A 25,246-nucleotide genomic window follows, 5' to 3' on the forward strand; every position below is an offset into this window, starting at 1 on the left:
AGTCCAGCCTTTCATACTCTTATTTTCTTTGTAAGGTACATGTACGCCAATTTGATTTTCACATGTTTAAATGAGGGTAGCTGAAGTTGACATTGGCTCAAGATGCTGACGAAGAAAAAAGTCAACATTTCCAGAATCATATCATTTTCAGCAGCTCCATTATAGTACAAAGTGAATACCCATAGAGAAAGGCCAAGAAACTGTGACCCCATACCTCTGCTTATTAGGGTGAGAAACCATAAGTAGAGGGAACTTAGAATGCCAGATGAGGCAAAATTGTTGGTGAGGCTTAGATGAGCTGCAAATAAAATGGAGATTTCATAGATGGGGTTGTGGACCTTGCACAGAACCTTTAAAGGAAACCTTTGCTTGCAAGAGCCAGTTTAGATGGTGTAGGCATGTCCCTTTTTTTTTTTTTTTTGTTACCCATATCTTTGAGTGTTTTGGCAATACAGATATAGCTCATCGCTCCCACTAATAAACAAGAAAGCTGTTGCTCGCAGCAGGACCTCTGGAGCAGATGTCACTCCTAAATAATCAAAAGCATAAAATCCAAAGTGAAGTATCATTATGAACATGGGACATCAAATAAGAAAAACAGTACACAAACAGACAACATAAGGCCTACGGTAAAACGTCTGTTGCAGTCTCTGGTTTGTGGATGGTTACGTGTCCACCCCCCTCAGGAGGGACACGGTCTTATCCCCAGAATGAAAATGTACTGATATGCATAGTGGTGATGCCTACGAGTCCGTGTCAGATTCGAGGTCACAAGTAAAAGTGTGCAACAAGTGGTGCAGGTCAGCTAATATGGGATGGTGACGAAGACCCAGCATCTCCTCCCTGTGTAATGAAGCCCATTGCAGCACCGCAGCCTGCCATGGCGCTGTCCCCTGGAGCAACGCAGCCTTCCACCTCATTGTGATGGTGCTTTTGGCTAGCAGGAGATCAATAAAGCGCAACATGGCTCCCTACACCCTGCCGCGGTCATGGAGTCCAAGGAGGCATGTGGAATATATCTGCATCAGCCTGTTTACACTGGACACAATCTGAGGAAGAGTTTGGGTAAATGTGATATGTTTTGGGATGGGGTCAAATAAGTACGATGCAAAATGGTAAATTGCATATATTAGAAATTAGAATTCCGGGAGACCATACGAGGGTACTGTAGTATTTGTTGCCACTCTTTCTGAGCCAGCAGACAGTGCAGGGCCTGTTTTCTACCGTTTCTTCAAGGCAGGTCAATAAATCACCACTGGATCAGGAATGGTTCTCACAACCAATGTGATCAGATAGCGTCCCTCCCCCAACTGAAACAGTGCCTGATCAAAGCGTGTACATTCAGCTCAGTGGCTCCTGAGCCCCAAAGGCATTCAGTTACAACACCCAGCTGTCTATGCAGTGAAAACTGACCCACTGGAAGGGTGGTCTGCTCCGAAAGTATTTCGAAAGGGACCAAACACGTGCTCCTGTTACAGGTCACCCAGGGAGCCTACCACCAAGGTCTCCCAAACTGCTAGGCCCTCCCCCACCCCATGCCACACAAAAGCCAGGGGAAGCACTTGGAAGAATGTCCGGTGCATATGGCAGGGTACTCCATGAATACTTAAAGGCCCTACAGTAGCAGCCATAGGCATTAGATATGTCTCTCTCTGGCTGCATTTGCAGCCACCCATGGTTAATCTAGGAGTATAATTTTAATTTACAGGGAGTGCAGAATTATTAGGCAAGTTGTATTTTTGAGGATTAATTTTATTATTGAACAACAACCATGTTCTCAATGAACCCAAAAAACTCATTAATATCAAAGCTGAATATTTTTGGAAGTAGTTTTTAGTTTGTTTTTAGTTTTAGCTATGTTAGGGGGATATCTGTGTGTGCAGGTGACTATTACTGTGCATAATTATTAGGCAACTTAACAAAAAACAAATATATACCCATTTCAATTATTTATTATTACCAGTGAAACCAATATAACATCTCAACATTCACAAATATACATTTCTGACATTCAAAAACAAAACAAAAACAAATCAGTGACCAATATAGCCACCTTTCTTTGCAAGGACACTCAAAAGCCTGCCATCCATGGATTCTGTCAGTGTTTTGATCTGTTCACCATCAACATTGCGTGCAGCAGCAACCACAGCCTCCCAGACACTGTTCAGAGAGGTGTACTCTTTTCCCTCCTTGTAAATCTCACATTTGATGATGGACCACAGGTTCTCAATGGGGTTCAGATCAGGTGAACAAGGAGGCCATGTCATTAGATTTCCTTCTTTTATACCCTTTCTTGCCAGCCACGCTGTGGAGTACTTGGACGCGTGTGATGGAGCATTGTCCTGCATGAAAATCATGTTTTTCTTGAAGGATGCAGACTTCTTCCTGTACCACTGCTTGAAGAAGGTGTCTACCAGGAACTGGCAGTAGGACTGGGAGTTGAGCTTGACTCCATCCTCAACCCGAAAAGGCCCCACAAGCTCATCTTTGATGATACCAGCCCAAACCAGTACTCCACCTCCACCTTGCTGGCGTCTGAGTCGGACTGGAGCTCTCTGCCCTTTACCAATCCAGCCACGGGCCCATCCATCTGGCCCATCAAGACTCACTCATTTCATCAGTCCATAAAACCTTAGAAAATCAGTCTTGAGATATTTCTTGGCCCAGTCTTGACGTTTCAGCTTGTGTGTCTTGTTCAGTGGTGGTCGTCTTTCAGCCTTTCTTACCTTGGCCATGTCTCTGAGTATTGCACACCTTGTGCTTTTGGGCACTCCAGTGATGTTGCAGCTCTGAAATATGGCCAAACTGGTGGCAAGTGGCATCGTGGCAGCTGCACGCTTGACTTTTCTCAGTTCATGGGCAGTTATTTTGCGCCTTGGTTTTTCCACACGCTTCTTGCGACCCTGTTGACTATTTTGAATGAAACGCTTGATTGTTCGATGATCACGCTTCAGAAGCTTTGCAATTTTAAGAGTGCTGCATCCCTCTGCAAGATATCTCACTATTTTTGACTTTTCTGAGCCTGTCAAGTCCTTCTTTTGACCCATTTTGCCAAAGGAAAGGAAGTTGCCTAATAATTATGCACACCTGATATAGGGTGGTGATGTCATTAGACCACTCCCCTTCTCATTACAGAGATGAACATCACCTAATATACTTAATTGGTAGTAGGCTTTCGAGCCTATACAGCTTGGAGTAAGACAACATGCATAAAGAGGATGATGTGGTCAAAATACTCATTTGCCTAATAATTCTGCACTCCCTGTATATTCCAGTGGCATAATAAGAATTAAGGCAACCCCCATGTGGAGGAAGTTTCATCAGTCCAGCTGGGTATCAAAGGTAACTGAGACTGCCTGACCTTTACACTTACTGGCAAGGGAGGGTTTGAATATACTTTATGAACATAGTTAGAACTAGCAGGAAGAATTGAATGATGAAATTCGAAGCACCATACAAAGACAAAGGGCAAAGTTTCAGACCATTTTCACTGACATTGCACAAGTCCCTAATGCTATGGGCCTGTGGGCGTCACACCAAAGGTCAGGGGTAAACCCTGCACAAACCCCTCACCTTACACTCTCCCATTTTACATGAGTCAGTGGTCACCCTCACCTGATTTGTACAAAGCTTTGGTCGATGATAAAAGAAAGAGCAGCTGAGTTTAATCTGTGCACCTGCAAAGAATGAGGCTGTGAGAAAGGATAACCTTAACCAGAAGCCCAGAATAAACATTGAAGATTTGGACGGAGTGGGCAGAACCCTTTGGGACAATACAGCTAAGGGTGAAGGACGTTGAGGTGAAGAGAGGTAAAGAGATGTCCGGTTGTGATTTGGAAATGGAGGGGCTGTACCATCGACCCTGAAGCAGAGAGATGTTGATGTGTCCATAGGGGCAGAGGCTGTAGACAGATCTAAGACGTTTAGGGTGCTGACACCACCTACATAAATCGACATGAGCAGTTCATTGAAAGCAGGTCGGTACTATGGGCCAGATGTAGCAACCCTTTTGCGAGTCGCAAACGGCGAAAATCGCCGTTTGCGACTCGCAAACGTGGGTTTGCAATTCACAAATGCATATTGCGAGTCGTTACCGACTCGCAATATGCATTTGCGACTCGCAAATAGGAAGGGGTGTTCCCTTCCTATTTGCGAGTCGGAGTGGTATGCAACTCCATTTGCGACCGCGTACGCGGTCGCAAATGGAGTCGCAGTTACCATCCACTTGAAGTGGATGGTAACCCACTCGCAAACGGGAAGGGGTCCCCATGGGACCCCTTCCCCTTTGTGACTGGACCCCATATTATTTTTTCAGGGCAGGGAGTGGTCCAAGGGACCACTCCCTGCCCTGAAAAATCCGAAACTAAAGGTTTCGGATTTTTTTTAAATGCAGCTCGTTTTCCTGTGAGGAAAACGGGCTGCACTTCAAAAAAATGCTTTATTTAAAAGGCAGGTCGCTAACATGGAGGCCTGCTGACGTCAGCAGGCCTCCATGTTAGCGAGTGCCTATACTCGCAATGGGGCCGCAATTTGCGACCCACCTCATGAATATTCATGAGGTGGGTCATTGCGACCCCATTGCGAGTTGCAGTCGGTGTCTCAGACACCGTACTGCATAGCAATTTGCGACTTGCAAATTGCGAGTCGCAGGGACTCGCAATTTGCAAGTCGCAAATTGCTTTTTTTGTACATCTGGCCCCATGTCCTGGATGGAAGACTGCTTGAGAATCATCCAAGCAGTTTCTTGACTTAAGCAAAACGTTTAGTAGAGAGACCATTTCACTTCCCAAGATTTTGCCCTTTGCTGAAAGCAAAGAGAAATTTAGACAAGTTGTTGAGGTCAAAATCAGTTTGTGTTCGTTTTTTACTATAGTGGTGGATATCACTTCATTTAAATTATGGAGGAACACAACCTGGCATGATACCGTTTTTAAGAGTAATATCTATGGTTTTAGATATTGAAAATCTGTGTAAAGATATGAAACTGGCAAGTGTCAAGAGGAAAGCCTGATTTCAACTTAATTAAAATGATATGAGGTTCAGATTGGTTCACTGGGTTGCCATAGAAAGATACATCAGCCTCACAATCCTGCCTGAGTTACAAACGTCTGTACAGTTTAAACCCTCACTACCTTAGTGAATACATTTCCAGATCCATTTCATGTGACTTTTTCAATAATTTGAAGTAACCCTTCTTGGCACCTCTTCTAAGTAAGTGAGACACAGTTGTCTTTCTCTGGATGGGCCTCAGACCTTAGAACAGCCTTCCACCCCACAGTCAGACTCTCCAGAACCTGTTTTCTCTGAGGAAAAACCTTGAAAACCTTTCCTGACTTCAGTAGCAGCCTCCTGCACTTCTAGACACCATAAGATGAATGTTGGTCTAGCTATTCCATGTTGTGGCGGCAATAGCACTTTTGCATCAGTGGGTTACATATGGTGTACAATGCAAACATCTTGAATCATAAAATTAATTAATCATGTTCAAAAAAGGCAATTTCTTGTCTAGCTGTTGTAGGGCCAATTAGGAGACACACGGCAGTTTGCCCTGTTTGGGTGTGTGCCATGTTTACCCTTTCCCACCATGACTTACCAAAATCTGGCTGAGGAATGAAATCTATGTTGCTTTCTTTTAGAACAGATTCTAAGTTGTTTTTCTAAATGTTCCTTTGTAGGATAAACTATTCAATGCGAGTATTCCTTCCTTGGGACTACGGAATGTAATCTATATCAATGAAACTCATACCAGGTATGTTACTTATTCTTATACCTTATATCTGAAATGGTCTGATCCGTGTGTATCAAAAGATGCAAAGACCATGGAGGACATACAGAGGTTTCATAAATGTGGTAAAGTATGCATGCAGTGGTTCACCAAATTTTGTGGGTCACTATTCGAAAGGAGCTGAAGGTTGGTAGTTTGCTATTATCTAGCTTTATGTCCTTTTTCAGACAGTTAACTGGTTTTGATGCTTTGAAGTTTCATTTTCATTTGAGGAAGAATCTTTGACAAGTACTCATTACCTATCAGGCAAAACAGCATATAACAGGACCTTTTTTCAGTCATTTTCCATCCCTTGGTTGTTTGTCAATTCTTTCTCAAGATGGCTGCTGCAGAAATTATCCTTCCAAGAAAGTAAAGTACAAAGTTGTCTTCTAAAACCTGGCTAGTGTCCTCATGACTAGGCAATAACTGCTGCAGGTGCAATTATGTTCTTCTACTGACTGGACGGCCTGATTTTCACCCCTCCAGGTAATACTAGAAAGTTTTACAATTCAAATTCTCTGCTGAGCTCTCATTTCAGTAATCTACACATCAGGTATGTTGGGGACATAGCCTTACCTCTGAAATGTCCACATCCTGTTAGATAAAAGCATCTGAGGTCCATGCAATATCAGACCTGTACATTTCAAGTGACCGCAAAAACTCAAATGAAGCTTTCTTCTATGAGTAACAAGCAGATTGACAAAGTGCAGCCTCTAGGTAAATAAATGCTTTGTTGTACTTCCTTTTGTTCTCCTTTTGCTCTGTTATGCCTACATGTAGTAAAAGGTCATCTGTGTCCGAGTCTCTCAGTAAGTATTGCTTAGGCATCTGTGCTCATGCGAAAAGATTAGGTTAGGATGCAGTCTCCCCTTTGAGAAAAACGAATCAATGGGTTAGGTGCAGGTGCAATGCAAATATAAGATTGGTGGAGTAATGGACTAATCAATTTTACTACCAAAGTACCTCCGAAGATGGACAGCCTGTAATCCTCTGATATGTAGTCGGGTCAGTGTTTCAGAATGATCAAGTCTACTGACAATGTAATTCCATATCAGACTAAAGTGCATAGAGTGCAAGAAAACCCTTCCACTGCACCAGCAGAAAGCTGTTGTATTTGCTATATTATAATCCAAGGAGTCAATTTCAGGAAAGATTGACTCCTCTTCCATTCATCAGCAAAAAAGGGATGTTTGCCCCCTACTGTAGCCCAGAGTATATTATGCTTGTTGTCAGTTCTGGCAAACAGAAATCCTGCTAACCCTACAGTGTTGTCAGGTTTCCTCTGCTAGTCTTCTGACCCTCAATTTTAGGCTTAAGGGTCTCCTCATTCCCTCACATGGCACACCTAGTGCCTTTACGCCATTGTTCAGTAGCTCCAGAGCCCTTTTTGCTGCCTTCAAAGCCCCTTCAAATCCATACCAACTTCTCTTGGCTCTTAAGCCCACTACGCTGCTAGTCACTTCCTTAGTCCGGCTCTCCTAGCGTTTCACCTTTCCTTCAAGCTAAATACAGACTTTAAGTACAACCTATAGCAAACTGGCACGCCCCTTTGCACTTACCTTTTTCATATACACATTTGTACTTTTTAATTACATGCATTTTGCTTCTACAGTCATTTGAAGTATAGCAATAATGTTAATGTACCTCCTGAGAAGCCTTGTGTACAATCAGCTGATCGTAAGTTTAAATCCTAGTTAATGAATTTGGAAGACTGAAGTTTCTATTATGGGCAATGGTTATGTGCGCTATGTTCAAAATGTATGCTTTGGTCTTCAGGTGCAAATTTAAACTGTAATTTTTCAGAGTTTTGTACAATGAATGCCATTGTGTTGGCTATTAATATTAAATGTCCAAAAATTCAGTTGGTAGTTTGTGTTTTGTAAATAATCACGCTTACCTTTATGGCACAATGTACTATGTTATCGGCCTGGCTGAATTACAAACTCATGACTTTAAGATCTCCACGTGTTTCTGTAGTGGTCCTTTAACTCATTGAGCCATTCTGAAGCACTGTTTCTTTATACATTTGGAAATACATATAAATACACTTGCTCTCCTACGTCAGTAAAAAACAAACAAAAAAAATAGTGTCCACTTCACAAAAACCCCACCCTTCCTTATCAAAGTCTGTCTCTGTAATCTGGTCCAAACTGGATCCCACGGGCATGCTGTTTCACATACACTACTTAATGTTCAAAATGTTCCTGGCACAAAAAAAAGTTCTCCATAAAGCACTTTGTGTTGATTCTTGGAATTCTTGGAGCTAGGGCCGTGCTATAACAAATACAAAAAAAAATCCTCTTGTGTGCAGGAGTTGTTCTCACCACAGTAATCACCATGCCAAAACCTAACTTAAAACACATCTTTGATTGATATTGTCAGGTGGATGGTAGCAATAATGATAAAAAAAAAAACATTGTTCACCTTGTGTTTAAATGTTGTTGCATTCAGTCTATTCAAAACAAAAACAGCTGCATGACACTATCCTATGAATACGTTCTTGCGGATCAGCAGTTAGGGACCCGAGGGGTGAGAAGAGGAGTGCACAGACCCTTTGTGTAGCTAGAGGCTCAGACGCCACACTGTGGATTCTCAGCAGTACCTTGACATATCTTTCATTACCAGCCATTAAGTTATGGTTTCTGTAGATTTTGAATCGATCAAGTCTTAGTTGAGTACAGAGTTTACCATTCTAGTTAATTTTCAGGTACACCCTTGGTGTTTATTTTGCATGTGGCTGGTTATTACCCTTATAATAACACTAATCGTAACTGTGACCTGTACAATTTAGGAAGTGCTTGGAACTTCATGCCTAATGGGATCCTGGTTCACTACAGATTTTGTTGTTGCTTGTACTCTAGTCTTTAATGTTGTCCCTGGGACACTGATAAAGTCTCCCTGAAAGTGCACTAATTGAAGCCATTCATTTTGTCCCCTGTTGCAGACATAAAGGGTGGCTTGCTCGGCGCCTCTGCTATGTCCTCTTTGTACAGGAGCGGGATGTGCGGTGGAACATGTTTTCTCACAACATGGCAGAGAAAGTACTGAACCTGAGCAGGTAAGCATAGAGCCCAAGTTTTTCCATCTCCTTTTTCAACAAGGTTTAAAGTGACACCGGAGAGCTAAAGGCATGAGTGCATAAACTCATGAATATAGAGAGCTGTACAGTGACTGATTACTGAACGCTTTGCCTGACAGTGTACTGTTCCTGTTGGCAGTGAATATATATTTCTTCTTTTAGTAAAAAGTTGCGATCATTATTATTTCATTCTTAAGGTTTGATTTAATTCTCAAGGTTTGTAAATCATTTCTTGCAGTCTACATTTTGTTCATTATTAATGTATGTATATTTAATGCAAGGCAGCTCTCTGCTCAGCCTCTACGTGTAAATTGACTTTAGGATTTTTATTTGCTACATCAGACAGTAAACCTAAGACAAGCTTGTTTTTCCGAGGTGAGTAGCTAGCTTGAGCTTGTGAAATAAATCAAACAGGATGTTTGTTCCTTTTAACACCTGCTGTATAATCTGCCATACTGTCTGTGCTATTTGTTTGCTTTTGACAGAACTGGCACATAGCTGAATCAGACATACTGTGTTTGTAGCATTGTCTTTTTCGTTCTTATTGGTATTCATCACATTCTCATGTTTTCTCAGTCTGCTTAGTTGTTCATGCCATGCTAGGACATGTTCATCCTTTCCCCATTACCCTTTGAATGGGGGACAGGAAAGATGCCCATTTTGGCCTTTTGAATTTTAAAAATCTCTCTCTACCCATTGTATTTCCATGTACCTTCTCACAGCTGAGCAACATTTTAATAGCTATCATCTTATGATTCAGACTAAGAACACACGTGAGCATGTTTTTGAAGGGCAGTGCAACAGTGTGACCTATGCATAGCATGTGATGCTGCCATACACAGTAGTCTCAGCTGGAACATCAGCTGCCACATTCTTGTAGTATGACAACCTCCGTGGTGCGCTTGCTATACTGTAACATATGAGCTAAAATCCCTTGTGGCTCATAACGATTGCAATGACAATGTTGCCTGAGGAGGAAACAGTATGGGGATGAGGTGAAGCATTTGCAAATCATATTCTACACTGATGTAGCTCTAGTGACATGTAAGCTTTCACAACTAATGGAGGACAAACAAACCCCCTGCATGTTTGTGACCCTTAATGGCGTTACTTAGTGACATGTGTGAGTGAAAGTTTCATGGTGCATTTAGAAAACCAAGATCGTCTGCCAATTCCTCCCCAAACTTCACCTTTAACTAGTTCTGGCAATGTACAATCCGACAGAGCAGGTACACTTAAGATTGCACTAGTCTTCCAAATAATGAATATAAATGCGCCTGGGTTTAATACATCTAATAAAAGAAGGGGAATTGTTGTAGACAAACTGCAGCACCACATTTATGTTTGCAGGAGTTAGCCTGGTCATTTACTGAAGTGACTCCTGTCGGATAACATTGATTTTTGGGATTAATGTTCCCCTTGTGTAGCCTCTACTCCCGCAAACATTCCAAGAGTTAAAAAAAAAAAAAAGTGTGGCACAGTATAATATCGTACATTCAAAAGGAGTTGACTAATGCCAGACTTAAGAAGACAAAACTGGGGCAAAACATGAAGCTTTTAATGTGACCAATAAAGGAATTGCAGTAGTTTTGTCTTTTTAGGTATATGTAGCTAGTAGATCTTTCTCATTGTTGAATCCTGTTTTGACATATATCAGGCTATGGTATGCGTGATCTGATAGAACTATTTCCATTGTTCTAATAGTTGCATGTGTGATGTTTATGCTATGCAACTGAAGGCAGTTCAACCTACTTTAGTTGAGAGGGTACTTAAGCGATATTCCTGCTTAAAGTTTGCAGCTCAAATCTGTGATGAATGTACAAAACTGATGATGTTAAAGAATTTGGAAATGACTGCAGTAGAACAGTTTGTGGCAAAATTACGGGTGGATTTCACAGCAGTGCCAGCACTAAGTAAGTGAAGGCCTGACAAGTGAGGAGTAAATTGTACTGAGAAACGGATAGAGTGGGAAAAGTCGCACTAGCTATATGCTAATTTGTTGTTGAGAGTAGTCTTCTTGTGGCAAATATGTAGGCAAGGAAAGAATCTGTGGGCTGTCCGCAGTCTGTATTGATCAGTTGCAGTATGTGCATCCTAGAGGAGGCGGTACATTGCAAAACCTGAAACTGCAGTTGTACCTTGCTTAGAGTCCTGAATCCTCAACACCAGTGTGACTTGATCACACTACATACCAGTATATATATTAAGAGAAGGAAAATAGACTGCACTTGAGACCAGATGGAGATTAGGTTACTTTACAAGGATGACAACTATTGTGTTAAAAAAAAATCTGAATCTCTTACATTCTTTCTGGTACCGTGTGTCAAGACATTAAAAATAAGTATAATACCAACTTCTGTACAGAAAAAGAAATGTCACCCTGTGCCCAAACTGTTCTGTATTCCTGCTAAATGAGTAGTAGTCATTTATCGAGCTCTGAAAATGAGACTGACTCTTCCAACTTGAAGCCAGACCTGTGGCCAATACACTACACACACAGATCTTCTGCAGGCTTGGTGCTCTTGTCTCTGGGATGTAAATATGATCTGCTTGTTCAAAACATAACTCTGCAACCACTGTTGAACTTGCAGAGCAGTTGTGCCACAAAAGAGTACATATGTCTTCTCGTCTAAACAACAGTAGAGCATTTGTTCCACCTGGAGCACTGCATTCTAGAATGAGCTAGAGGAGATATGGATTATTATTACAAGGCAGGGCGAGGTTATAGACAGTAAAACTATCTCTTCTGTCTACATACCACTCTTTAATACTTGCATTAAATAAACAATTTTATTGGATTTAATAAGATCAGCAGGTACACTATGCAATGTGTGCATAGTTGTGCAATTACGTTTGACACATGTATATCCAAGTAGGCCAAACTTGGCACACATTCATTCCTTGATGCATCCCACCCCAATCTCGGGCAATCTGATTCGGTGAACTGATGATAGCTGGTAATTTATTGAGTTTCGCCATATGTTTTCATGTTTCTCCAAGCAGCCCGGTGTCTGGCAAATGGGGGCTCGCAAGTGTCATACAGTGGTCCATGGCAAGCGTCCAGCTGTTCAAATGGCACTTCTCTACGTTAACATTTAGCAGACAATAATGCTAAAGGAGCACGTGTTTTGCCGCATTAGTGCTACTTGAATCCACTAATAAGCAAGCAAATGGTTACTAGTTCTCCTTTGCAAAGGGTGTGCCATTATGCGGAAACATATGCAGCTTTTATTTCAGTAATTTTTGATCCGCTTGAGTTAGAAAGTTGTTTTTTGTTTAAATCTGGAAAATGTAGCAAATTGAAGGATTGTATTGGCATATGTGGTAAATATGTAATTATGTGACATAATCAGTTTATTCCAGTGGCCCTCACCATAGCAGCTGGATGTCATTACGTTATAAAGCAATATTAGTGCTCCCCCCTTTTTTTACATTTTGTTTTTGCTGCTTCTAAATAATGCACTCTGTACATAGACCATTGCTATTCAAACTACAAAGTAATCCTTTAGCTAAATGAACATTGGAAAGTTTTTAATGTACACCAATGTTCTCTCTGTATACACTCCTGTATCTCATAAATTGATATATTGATGACAAATTTGCATAGTGTGACTTTGTGAAATATATTCATTCTGCAGTCATTGATACCTTGTCCTCTTTGTGAACTCCTCTACATCTCTGACTATCCTGTTGGGAAGAGTGCAGTCTTGCTTGTACAATTCCATATGTAGCCACAGATGTTGTCACACCCTGCAAGAAGTTGTCTTTTTCCAAATTTGTATGGTGCAGTGGCTGACATACGTTAGAAATGGTCTCTTGTTGTAAGTGGTATGCACCCTGTCCAAGGAGGAACCCTCACTCTAGTCAAGATAAGGATGCCACAGAGCTGAGACAACCCTGCTCACCTCCTTGGTAGCTTGGCGTGAGCAGTCAGGCTTAGCTCAGAGGCATTGTATAAAGTATTTGCACACACACACACACACACACACAGTGACACAGTGAACACTACAAAAGGGCTCCACAGCAGTTTAAACAATAGCCAAAATGTATCTGGTCAGCAGTGATAAAGTGCCCAGAGTCCTGAAGCCATCAGAAACGAAATTCACCATAGAATCAAAAATATGAGGACAGAAGCCAAAAAGACAAGGGAAACCAACCACGCCAAGAGCTGTCCGGTCTAACGACGTCTATAACAGTTTCCTCTTTTGCACTGTTTTAATGCTACAGCTCAGCAAATTAATTGACCCTTTTCATTTATGTATCCCTTAGATTTAAGTTAATTAGCCCACTTTTGAGATGGGATGTGCATTTATCCTTCAGTATCAGTAGACCTCACCATATTTAGAGTTTCTTAATTCAGTTTGTAAATTGGCAGCTCTGGGATTTAGTATGCATTTCAGCAAACCGCGTTTAATAGTTTGGTCCCTTAGGATTCTATGCGGATCACAGGATCAGGGTCACTTTCAACAATTTCTAGAATATACAAGTCTGTCCTTTAATATGCCAGGCCTCAATATACCTGTAACTTGCCTCAATCACTTGGAGTTCTTTTAGGGACTCTGCATTGTAGAGATTGCTAATCTTTTTTTTATAGATATTACCTAGAAGTTGATAATTGAACCACTTCTTCCCATTTGTAATGATTCTTTTTCTTTTCTTTTAATAATAGTTTTTATTGCACTTGATTGCATCCATTATTTTCAGCTAGATCCTTTTCTAATTGTGTAGTGCTATAATCCAAGGATTAGCTTTCATATTTGTTACAGGGAGTAGTGAAGCTCTTAGGTTTTTAAAGAGGGTTAACATTATCTTTTGGTATAGCCAACACAGCAAATGCTGATAAAAGGGCAAAACTATAAAAGGACTCTGTCAGTCATTTTTGTTGGCATCATTATAAAAGCTAATAATTTGTGCTCTTCATTAAGGCTGAGCTCTGGTGTGATACCAGACTCTTGTTTATTAGTAACCGCTTAGGCCATGGCTGTAAAAATGCTTACATTAGTGATGTTTAGTGAATAGCAGTTTCTCTTCGAAACTTCATCCCTTTTACCAAAATACTTTCAATCCCCATTCTTTTTTAAAATCCGTACAGTACAAGGTGCATGGCAGCAAGCTCTCAATTTGTCTATAACCTGTTGACATTACAGATAACCTGTGAACACATTTCCTGCCTCTAATTCAAAATATGTATTTGCTAGCAAGGAAGGTGTCACATTGCTGCATTTCTATGGTCAAAGTTGATCCTGTCTGTAATAGTTGTATCTGAGTCGAACATTTCAATGCCGCTTGAAAGTCTTTTTGTTCTAATTCAGTTGTGATGCCAACAATGGGATTGACCTACATTCTGTACCAGTGCAGACCATTAGTAGCGAGGTTTAATAATCGCAATAGTACTAGTCATGAAGCCTTCTTTTTTTGTCCCAAAAAACTAGGTAGAGTACAAAGAAAATGGACTGAGAACTGTAATTGAATGTGGTACAGTGCACAAGTGTTCAGGGTTCCGGTTCCTATGATCACTTTAAAATCTGTAGCAATAGGCTAGCTTGTAGACCATATTTTTATTACATATAACAAACCATTTCATTTGGTTCAATGTCAATGACAAATCTGGTTCATATGCAGTTGTTCAGTGCATCCATTACCAAAGAAAGCTATCCTGACCTCAGTGAATCTTGCAAGCAATTGCATTCATAGTCTGAATAAGAAATGATACACAGCCTAAATTCAGAAAATCACGGACAGCAACCATTTGGGAAAACCTCTCTGCAACTACTATATGTAGTTGTCAAGTAGTCTTTTAGATTAAGCGAGGAAATGCAGAATAATAGACTTGAATGAGTGTTTGCAAATCCTCGTGATGAAGAAAAGATAAGTTGGTGTTATTTTGGATTGAACTTTACAAGTTCAGTTAAGGAAACAATTTGGAATGACCTTGACTTCACACCAGATGTAACACATATGGTAAAGCATTGTTTATTGTTTATTTTTTTGCAATTTATAAACTGTTCCCTCAAACCTATTCATCCGAACCATGAGTCCTCCAGATTGTGAGTACTTTTAGTCTGGGGGCTCTCACCAAACCTTTCCTATGTTCTGCAGAACTAGATTTATGCTTATCGCTTTTGAAGAGTGCTGTTCCCACATGGATTTGTTTTCTCTTTTTAAGTTTGTTTTATTAAATGGCTCTTGACCCACTGCAACTTTAGACATAAAAGCTTGTCTGTTATGTCTGTGAAGCAGTAAGCCCATGTCCTGTACCTGCCTGCCTCACAGACTTAATAAAGGTCATTGTTCCTAATGTAGTGGTGTTTGAAAACCATGTAACATTGTTGTCTTACTGTTGGGTGAAATATTTACTAATGCTGCAGTCTCTAATCTGTGTTCATCCCTTTAATTCACCGCCAGAAAACTGCTCCTTTTAGGCTACTGTAAGAAAATAGTTTCTGATAATAAATTCAGCTCCACTGAAAAAACTGTGCAGAGGTGTACATGCCTTTTATTTAACAATGATTCAAACTTATGTATTGTCGCAAAAATCATTGTAAGATGACATTTTTTTGTAATTAGTTTTTTTTTCCTATATAGGACACAAGTATTGGCGCAACAATTAAAAAAAACAAAAACAAAAAAAAACGTGATATTTTTCACAGTCATTTAAACTAAACTTTTACTACATACTTGCTTGTAAAATAATACTAAATTACCATGTAACATAATGCCCTAGTGTTGAAACATTGTAGTAATTGTAAACATTGTAATAATGCTGCATTCTTTTAACACACTCGTACGTAGAGATTCTTGTACAGCTGGTGAGACATATATACTAGCGAGATCGGTGTAGAACATGTGTTAAAATGCAGATTATGAGATTTAATTTATTCAGTTTCACTCTCCCCCCCCCCCCCCCCCCCCCCCACTGAAGTCATTGGGCTCTCGAACAGAGGTTGGGGGTCCTTTAGATCCAAATGACATATGATAAGTGTTAAGTTTTAATACACAGTAAAGACTGAAAATGTCTGTACACATCAAACCTTGAGTATTTTTTCACATGTATTGGTTACAGAAGATGTAAGGTCCCTGGACTTTAATGAATAGATCTTATAGATTTTGCATTTCCTGAACACAAAGGATCCATGCGTTCTTGAGTGAACTTTAAAATTAGCAACTCCCAGGTCAGAGCAAAACCTGCTGGCAAAAGATTTCCAAATGTGAAAGCACATAGTTGCATGCTATTCAGAAGAATCATGTATTTTACTTACTTCCCCCTATCTGATAGAGACTTCTAGTTGCAGATTCCCTTACCTTAGACTTTCCCCTAGGCGTCGGTCTGGATCCACAGATTTTTCTTCGAGCAGTACCCTTGCACACAGTCTCAGTCATAGGCTTTGTGGTCACCATGATGAAGTCGCATTCGTACTTAAGCGCCACCCCAGCGCGCTGACGTCCGTTCTTTTCTTTCCGTGCCACATGCAGATCCGGAGTGAGCAACCCTGGTCAATTTTTACGAAATTCAACTTTTTTGACGAATTTGACGAATTTGGTTCGTAGAGAAGATGTTACGTAAGACTGGATTCAAGCCTTGCGAAGCCTGTCACCAAATTATGTCGGTGACGGATCTGCACCTGGTGGTGTCTGGAGCATGACCACAACCCAAAGTCTTGGCCTGAGTGCCGGACCATGAACCCGAAGGCTTTGAGGGAGCGGTCCCTAAAGCTTATGGCGCCTTTTGCTCGACTCTGAGTCGCTCCCGGTATCGCTCAAGCGGAAGATCTTGAGACTGCTCGTGGAGTCATCACCCATCCTTTTCATCCCATTCAAAGTAATCGGGACAATCGGGCCACAAAAAGAAGGCAGTGAAAGGTTGTTCGACTTCACTTCGTCGCTCAGCTGATGCGACGCGGGAAGAGCGTCTATGCTCTAGGCCTCTGTCCGTGGAGCCTTTTTCTGGATTCGCTTCGCTCCTCCCTGACGTTTAGGAGCTGGAGCCACCCCCTGCCCTGCTTACAGAATTATGAGGCCATGCACCTCATGTTTGGGCAGACAGACACCCCTGTGGCGCTTTTGGGGCCGGGGGGTTCAGATGGTGGCCCAGATGGGAGGCCCTTCAGGTTCCACACACCAGCTCCGGCCCCCAGTGTCTCTCCCGATCCAATGTTGGATCCCTGCTGGCACAAGTCTTACCATTGCAACCTTCCCCGACTCTGGCTAAGCTGTCAAAGCTACCGATGTCAGTTGGGCCTGTAATCGGAGCCAGAATGGCGTCGATTGATGTCAAATGTGACTGGACATACTGACCCCAAGGTTGGATTCTGACCATTATTTTTATGGGTACGAATATGGGGAAGGATTGGAAGGGTCGCTGGGCCTTTTGGAATAATAGCAAGACAACCCCTACTTGCCCTGGGCAGGAATTTGGTGAGACCAGTGGTCTGGATACTTCTCAGACTCTGGCATGCTTTCTCCTCCTACCGTGGCTACGGCAGAGTGAGCCTCTTACTCAATGGTGGTCAGTAGAGCGGCTGAGGTCCTTGGCCTAGAGCTTCCTATTGTGGCAGTCAGGACTAATCTCCTGACCGAGGCGTTTCTGCTTGGGGCTTCCACTTCTGAGCCTCTCCACCCATTTAATGAACCCCCTCACTGATGTCCTTCTGGCTACTTGGTTCAGACCCAGCACAGGGGCTCCTGTGACTAGAACAATCGTCCGCCGCCATCGTCCCGCCCCTAACAGCACTACATTTCTGTCCCAACACCCCACACTTGAGATCCTTGCCATCCAGGCATCCTCGTCGTCTGGCGCATTCCCATCCGCTCCTCCAGGTAGGGAATCAAAGAGACTGGATCAAATTGGGAAGAAGTTGTTTTCTTCCCCCAGTCTGGCATGTGGTCCGTGAACACTGCATGCCTTTTGGGCCAATACACCCGTTTAATGTGGGATACGGTCATGCAACTGTTGCCATAGGTCCCAGAGGAGGCCCGGGTCATCATCTCTCAAGCTGTTGCTGATGCGGCTATGTTCACAGTTCGTTGTGAGCTGGACACGACCGACTCTGGGTAGATCGGTTGCGTTGACGGTGGCCTTGAGTTGCCACACCTGGTTTCTCGGGGAATGTCCAGCAATCCCTAAAAGACATTCCCTTTGACACTCTTCTCTTTGGAGGCAAAGTGGACTCTGCCCTCAAGTGCTTTAAGGAGTCTTTGGCTACGGCTGGGTCCCTTGACCTAGTGACAGCCCCTCATCCACCACAGTGCGCTTTTCACCCCTTTTGTAGCCACAGAAAGGACTCCCTGACTGTCAGCCTCAGAGCCGGAGTCCCACGGGCTCGTGGGACAGGGAACCAGAGGCCTGCCCATTCCACCCCTGCCCCTGCTGCAGCCTCCAAGCCTTCCTAGTCTGTCCCCCCCATCTCAAACCAGTTGGAGGTAGGATTTGCCATTACCTGGAATCCATCATGACGGGCAGGTGGGTTTTGCAAATAGTCCCCTTCTAGTCTACCCCGTCTGCCATACCTCCATCCTATGGCCGCTTACCGGAGGATCATCTGGCACTTCTCTGAGAGGAAGTTGTGGCTCTCTTGTCCAAGGGAGCCATAGAGAGGGTCCCTGCACCAGAAGTAGGCTGTGGTTGCTATTCCTGTGATTTTGTTGCCCAAATAGAACAAGGGCCTACGTCCTATGTTAGACCTTTGGGCCGTCAATCTCTTCCTCAAAAAGGAGTAGTTCAAAATGCTCACTCTGACTCGGGTCATGTCTGCCTTGAACCCAGAAGACTGTATGGTAGCGTTGAACCTGCAGGACGCTTAATTCCATTTACACGTTCTGCCTGTCCACAGGCGCTACTTATGGTTCGTGGTAGGTCACGAGCACTTTCAATTTACTGTGCTCCTCTTAGTCCTTATCAGTGCCCCTCGGGTGTTCACAAAAGTGATGGTGGTGGTCGCAGCTCATCTGTGAAGGTTAGGGGTTTCAGTCGAGGACTGGCTGTTGAAGGCGAACACCCCCCAGAAAATTTTCTCCCACCTTCATACTACGGCAAAACTTCTGCACTCGCTGGAGTTCACTATAAACGTGACTGAAGTCACACCTAACTCCTTCGCAGGTGCTCCCTTTTATCTGAGCTGTTCTGAACACTGCAGTTTCAGGCCTATCCTCCCAAAAAGCAAGCCCAGGATATTCAGGCTATGATTCCGATGTTTCAGCCTCTGTCCTGGACTTCGGTGAGAACGACTCTGAGGCTGCTGGGCCTCATGACCTCCTGCATCCTGTTGGTCACACTGTGGGACCTGAAGTTCCAATGGGTGCAGCATTGGGGGAATCTCTCTGACATGGTCCAGATCTCTGAGAGACATTTACATGGCCCCACTCAGATCCATCGTCAGGAACCATGGACTGAACATCAAACACCAAAAACGCCACAACTGCCAAGAAAAAGTTCCACAACAGGAAGAAAGTCTGGATAAAGGACAGCTGCCTCAAGCTCAACTTTTTCAAGACCGAGATCCTCATCCTGGGACCCTCCACATCAGCCTGGGACGACTCCTGGTGGCTTGATTCCCTTGGCAGTGATCCCCTCCACCCCTACAAACCACGCATGCATCCTCCGCTTCATCCTGGATTCATCGCTCACCAGGCCCCGCTAAGTCAACTCTGTCGCATCGTCCTGTTTTTACACCCTCTGACTTCTCGGGAAGATCTTCGAATTGATCTTAAACAACTGCTGCAAAACCGTAACCAACACCCTGGTAACCTGCAGACTCGACTATGTCAACGTCCTCTACGCCGGCACCGCCCAGAAGAACCTGATGGATCTACAGCACATCTAGAATGCTTCCGCCAGACCCAATCTGGATGCCCCCTGCCGCGAACACATCACCAGACACCCAAGGGACCTCCACTGGCTTCCTGTCAAGAAAATACTCAACTTTAGACTCCTCGTGCATGGATACAAGGCGCACCACAACCTAGGACCCACCTACCTCAACTACCTCATCACCTTCTACTCAGACCTCTGCTCCACTCAACAGGCACTAGCCCGCATACGGAAGACCTCGGTCTGAGGAAGATCCTTTGCCTACATTGCGGCAGAGAGCTGGAACACCTTGCCTCTTCACATCAGGCAGTTACCATCATTGCCTCAATTCAGGAAGGACCTTAAGACCTGGCTCTTCGACTGAAGCACCGAGGACTGAGAACCTTATGGGTGAGTAGTTGTGCTCTTTAAATTATGATGGATTTGTAAATTGGACTTACCCTATTACAATATCATTCATAAGTTCAGTAAATGCTACGGGAGGCTGTGCTCTCTGAGAGGTCATACTTGAAATATAATGTTCTGTTTTAGTGCTTCTCTGCTCCTATTAAACTGCTTCTTTTGATTTGTTGACTTATTTATTTTTCTTCCCTGTTGTTCTCTCTCATGTGCATGCTTTTTTTTCAGTGTTCAGAAGACCATTTCCAATGTGGCATTGGAGACTAGCCCTGTGGCTGGTCAGTCTGACCCGAAGTCCATCAACAAAGTGAAAAGGCGAGCCCGGCGCATCCTTCAAGAAATGGTGGCCAGTGTCTCCCCTGTTTTGATCAGGTACTTAGTATTCTGGGTTTCACAAAGTCCTCCTGACTAGCCACCTTCTGGGAATACATGATTTTCTATTTTGTGTTGTTGTTATTTTTTGTGAGCATCTTCCATTTTTTTCCTTGTCATTTAATTTTATAGTTTTCTTTTTCTCACCTGCTATATTTTTGATATCTTCTAAGAGAAACATTTATTGCAAAATGTCTCGCGAAATTTGCAAACATGCTTGTAAATGTTTGTTAGCTTCTAGATTTATGAGGCACTGTACCTCATAAAATGTCCGTGAGTTAATGTGTCTATAACAAAATGTGTTTAATCTGAAGGGCATGAATTGGAAGCCTGAGTAAGATAGATTGAAAGATTTCATTCTGAGTTTTCTAACAAATACCATAGAGTTGGTTAAAAGTAGTTACGACAAAACTTCCATTTCCCAGTTGAGTTAGCCCTGTAGAAAATATTCATAGTTTGCCTTTAATTCTGTGCACTTCACTAAAGCATGGGGGAATTCGGCTTTGCACAGATTCTTAGAGGATGTCATGGTGGTGAAAATAAGTCTTCTGACCAGAAGCTGATCAGGAGGGACAGTAAATGGAAGCAGTTGGAGGATAGACAACTAAGGGAGACAAAGACAGGGGAGAGTTACTATTAATTAGACTATATAGATGAGCATACATGGGGAGGGACTAGGGTATCCCAAGTAGAAGACAAATGCTGGGATGCTGAGGGGGAGTGTTGTTTGTTGTATGTAAAGTAAAGAATTTGGGAGCTTGTGGTCAGCACCTTGCTTAGGAATGTTATTTGCACTTAAACGGACAGTGGCAGCAGCATAGCCAGCACATCTAAACCTAAAATGTTATGGGCTGCACTTTTCCTAAAGATTTACATGTACTCAGAAACATTGTTCAGAGATTTTGAGAGTATTTAGAGAGCAGAAATTAAAAAATCTCGAGTATTGCATAATTGACTGGGTGGCATTGAGTACCCAACCCCTCCCCCCCCACCCCCCCCACCCCCCAACCTTGGTCCTTGACCAATATTAAACTGTGTAATAATGTAGAGTACAAAGACCTGAACAACTGGGGAGGCTCACAGGTGCGCCTGGTACAAGACAAATCAAAAGGTGGTTACCACCAAAACATATTGTTGAGAAGAGTGAGAGTAGAGGAGGAGGGAATTGAGGCTAAAGCGGGTACAGTTGGGTACCATCAGGGCTCATGCTGCAATCTCCAGATATGTTACTCTGTGAGTCCTGAGCCAGGGATTCCAACAGTGCATAAAGAGGGGTATAAGGCCTGCACCTCACCTGAAGAAGCTCAGTTGGTCAACTAGTGGCCCGCCAGAGTTAGATTTCCAATTTTGCCCTTGGGAGTATCGATTGTTCAGGCAGCCAGTCATTCAGTGTATCCCGTAAGCCTTTTCTGATTCCAACTTAAGGTGCCCTTATTGAACCTCATGTTCAGTTATTTTCTGTAGTGGTCCTTGTTTGCCACCCTAGCTGACTCTCGAGTAAGACACTTTCTCTTTTTTACTTGCTGTATTGCTCAGTTCCTTAAATTCCTTGTCACTCCTTTTGCAGTCTTTCTTCAGTTGTTCCCTGTATGATAGCCGCCCCACCCCCCATTCGTAAATTAATGTGCTCAGACGTAGAATTCAATCTTGAGTTGGTGATGCAGCACTTAGGCTTTTCTCCAAACTGATTGCCGAGAATCCCCATCATGTGTGTGAGATCCTCGTAACTTTCAAATTTTTGCGCCACTTCTTGTGCCTGTCTGTGTTCATATCCCACCAGCACCTAGCAGAGAGCAACTGGCCTGTTATTTGTTTTTGTTGCATTTCTATATTTTCTTCATTTTCTGCTGACATTGCTATATTGTCATTGAGTCAAATTAGCATATGTTTCCTGTGTGCTCATGACCCTTGCTTAGCACCAGACAATCAGGATAGACATTTCTTTATTGAAGTTAGCCTAACTGACTCATGAGTAGTGCACTCAGTTTGTCCACAATGTCTAAACTGTTCCCTTTTTTGTTGTATTTCTTCTAATGCAGGTTAACTGGCTGGGTGTTACTCAAACTTTTCAACAGCTTCTTTTGGAATATTCAGATTCACAAAGGACAACTTGAGATGGTTAAAAAAGCTGCAACTGAGGCAAGAAACTGATGAAATATAACAAGTTATTTTTTAGGCTAATGTATGTCTCTGCAGTTTCTCTGTTGAATGCTGTATAGTTGGACAAATTGAGAATACCTGTATGCAGCTCATCATTGTCTAGTGAGAAGGCTTTCATTTTGTCCTGTGCATATTTCTGGCTTTTCTTCCAAGTTCTTGATGTTGTTTGACTCACCTAGTATATTACCAAAGGTTAGACTGCATGCATTCCCTACTGCACAGGATGTTGATTAATGAATGGAAAATCTGGCCTCCAAAGCCGCCTTAGGTCTTGATCATGCATCCAGTGGTTAGCTCACAGGAGTTAGTGTGAAGTTTGAAACTTTATGCAGTACAACATTGCTTTAACAACAAAAGTGGATTGTCAAGCCAGGTTTATTAATTTTCTTCAGATGTGTTTGGGCTTGGAGTTTTAGCTGAGGTCTGTTGACTGTTGCAATTCTGGTCCCTGGATAACACTTTGGTAGCAAAGGGTGGCATCAGTGGTGTCACACGTTGTATTCCTCTCACACAAACTAAGAGGACACAATACCAAAAGAATGCAGCACTCTTAGTCTAAATAATTAATTTATTAAGGCCCTTCCCAGATGTCAAATTAAAGCACACAAGTATATATAAATGAGCATATATTTGGAGTGAAATAAAACGTGTGTGTATATACAAGAATAAGTAGAGCAGTTAAGCATTCACGGAAAGAAATGTGCAGTGCATCAACAGGACATTTATATGTATAAGCTAAATAAACAAAAGTCAAAATGCATGACCATAGGGGTTGAGTCCACCATCCTTGCCAGCACAGACTGGTGGAACCCTCGAACAGCCAAGGTGGGAGACCTTTCCCAAATGGATTCCTGGGCAGTCCCTCCGCTCCACAGGTGAGTCCCTGTCGTAGAGCAAAGCCTCCCTGTCTTCTGTACCTTAAACAAGCTAGGAGAGCATTCTAGAACACCCTCCTCTCTGTTATGAAATCGAGCACTGGCTGTACTTAATCTGCGTTGGAAACACACACAAGAGCTGGCCATACTCCCAATGCTTGTTTTGAGGCAGAACTGCACATTTTTCTTACAAGAAATGTTTAGCCTTATGAACTAATTTCTAGTCCACATCCCACATGATTTGTTTCAGCACGGTGAAGAGAAAAACATGTTTTGTACTTGCGCTACCCTGCACCTGCAGCAGGACACAAAATGGAAGCGCTCACACATAACGGAGTCAGTGGTCAAACGTGGATTCGGTAATTAAATAAGCATAACATTGCAGGTGCCAAAGTGTTTGAGGGGCAAAAGAAAATGCATCACCCCAAAGAAGTTGTTTACAAAAAAATCACAGTTTGTCAAGGTCCTCCTGCCCGACCTCTATGTGGTCCTCTAGTCAACTGCATAATGTTCAGTTCTTTCCCTGGATCAGTTCGCTGATCCTGGCAGGCACAGGCTTGCTCCTAATTTGGAATGTAGATTCTCTGTCTCCTCAGAGGTCCAGAAAAGTAAACAGTCCCTGAAAGACTTTTCAGACTTATCTTAAGTCTGGCGGGAGCATGGCAATGGGGCTGAGGTTCCACTCCTTATGCAGCGCCTGCTGCTCCTGTACTGATGTGCAGACCTTCTTGGCGTATGGATGACAAAGAAGCTTGAGGGTTAGAGTTCCAAGACGCTCTGTTGCTGAAAGTGGGATTCAATAGCGAGCCAAAGGATCTACCACATCTAAAGGTGGCCTCCTGCAATCTTAGAACAATATCCTTTTCTTTTGCTGGCTAGATTATGCAGGCATTTGAAGTCCAACTCCCCAGTTCTTACTCATCCTGGTTTTGTGTTTTAGCCTCCGAATGGTACCTGGGTGTATCTGGGTGATAGGTTTTCCACCACCCACGGTAAAAGTCACCAAACACTGGTCAATAGAATGTTCTGGAAACCTCCAGCACTCAGCAGTTGCTCAGTTGTTTGGGCAGTGAAATAATGGCATATAGGTGATGCTCGATGACTGCTTGTTCATCTGATAAACATTAGGATGGCAACCATTTTGTGCAACACCGTCCCCTCCCCCCCCCCCCCCCCCCCAGCCTCTCTGCCAACCTCCTCTCCCCACAGACTACCCCACCATACATCCTTCACATAAGGGCCATGATGAATACAAGAGCCCCTTACTGCAGGCACTTTACTGAAGAGAGCCAGAGGGCAGGTTCACCACTGATACATGGGGAAAACGATGGTTGACCCTGAACTGTAACTTTGCTGATACCAGCACTGACGACAGCATAACCTGAGCTAAAAGAGCATCAGCCACTCCTAATCAGAGGGAAAGTGCACTTTGGATGGCTTGCAATTTCTGTGTTCTCAATAAATGGAGCATTTAAAGAAATAGCTCAATAAAAGATGTGCTACACTGCTCGAGTAATTATACATTTTCCTGTGCGGTATTATGCATGTGTGGCAGAATAATCTGTTTTTCCTTAGCATAGTTAGGCTTTCAAGATTGCAATGATCTCTTAAATAATTCTCTAGACAACCAAATTCTTCCTGAGAGGTTTGTAAAAGAATTATATACTTGGAACCAGGTGTGCCTTTTTAATTAATGCTTTTGCAAGTCAGACAGGAAACTCCTATACTTACGGTGTTACTCTTGGTAAACAATTCTGACCCTAGATTTTTCTTCATGATTGTGTTCT

At 42.8% G+C, this 25,246-nt stretch overlaps 1 protein-coding gene across 1 annotated transcript in view; it reads left to right on the forward strand.

The window, feature by feature from the left end:
* GPAM (glycerol-3-phosphate acyltransferase, mitochondrial) overlaps window positions 1-25,246 on the forward strand; it is a 242,489-nt gene that overhangs the window by 46,522 nt on the left and 170,721 nt on the right. Inside the window, exons 4-7 of the mRNA XM_069239392.1 lie at window positions 5,676-5,749; window positions 8,712-8,825; window positions 20,281-20,424; window positions 22,464-22,563. Of these exons, the coding sequence (XP_069095493.1) occupies window positions 5,676-5,749; window positions 8,712-8,825; window positions 20,281-20,424; window positions 22,464-22,563 (432 nt within the window). The remainder of the gene's footprint in view (window positions 1-5,675; window positions 5,750-8,711; window positions 8,826-20,280; window positions 20,425-22,463; window positions 22,564-25,246) is intronic.

The sequence above is a fragment of the Pleurodeles waltl genome, chromosome 6, assembly GCF_031143425.1.
Source record: "Pleurodeles waltl isolate 20211129_DDA chromosome 6, aPleWal1.hap1.20221129, whole genome shotgun sequence".
Taxonomy (NCBI): domain Eukaryota; kingdom Metazoa; phylum Chordata; class Amphibia; order Caudata; family Salamandridae; genus Pleurodeles; species Pleurodeles waltl.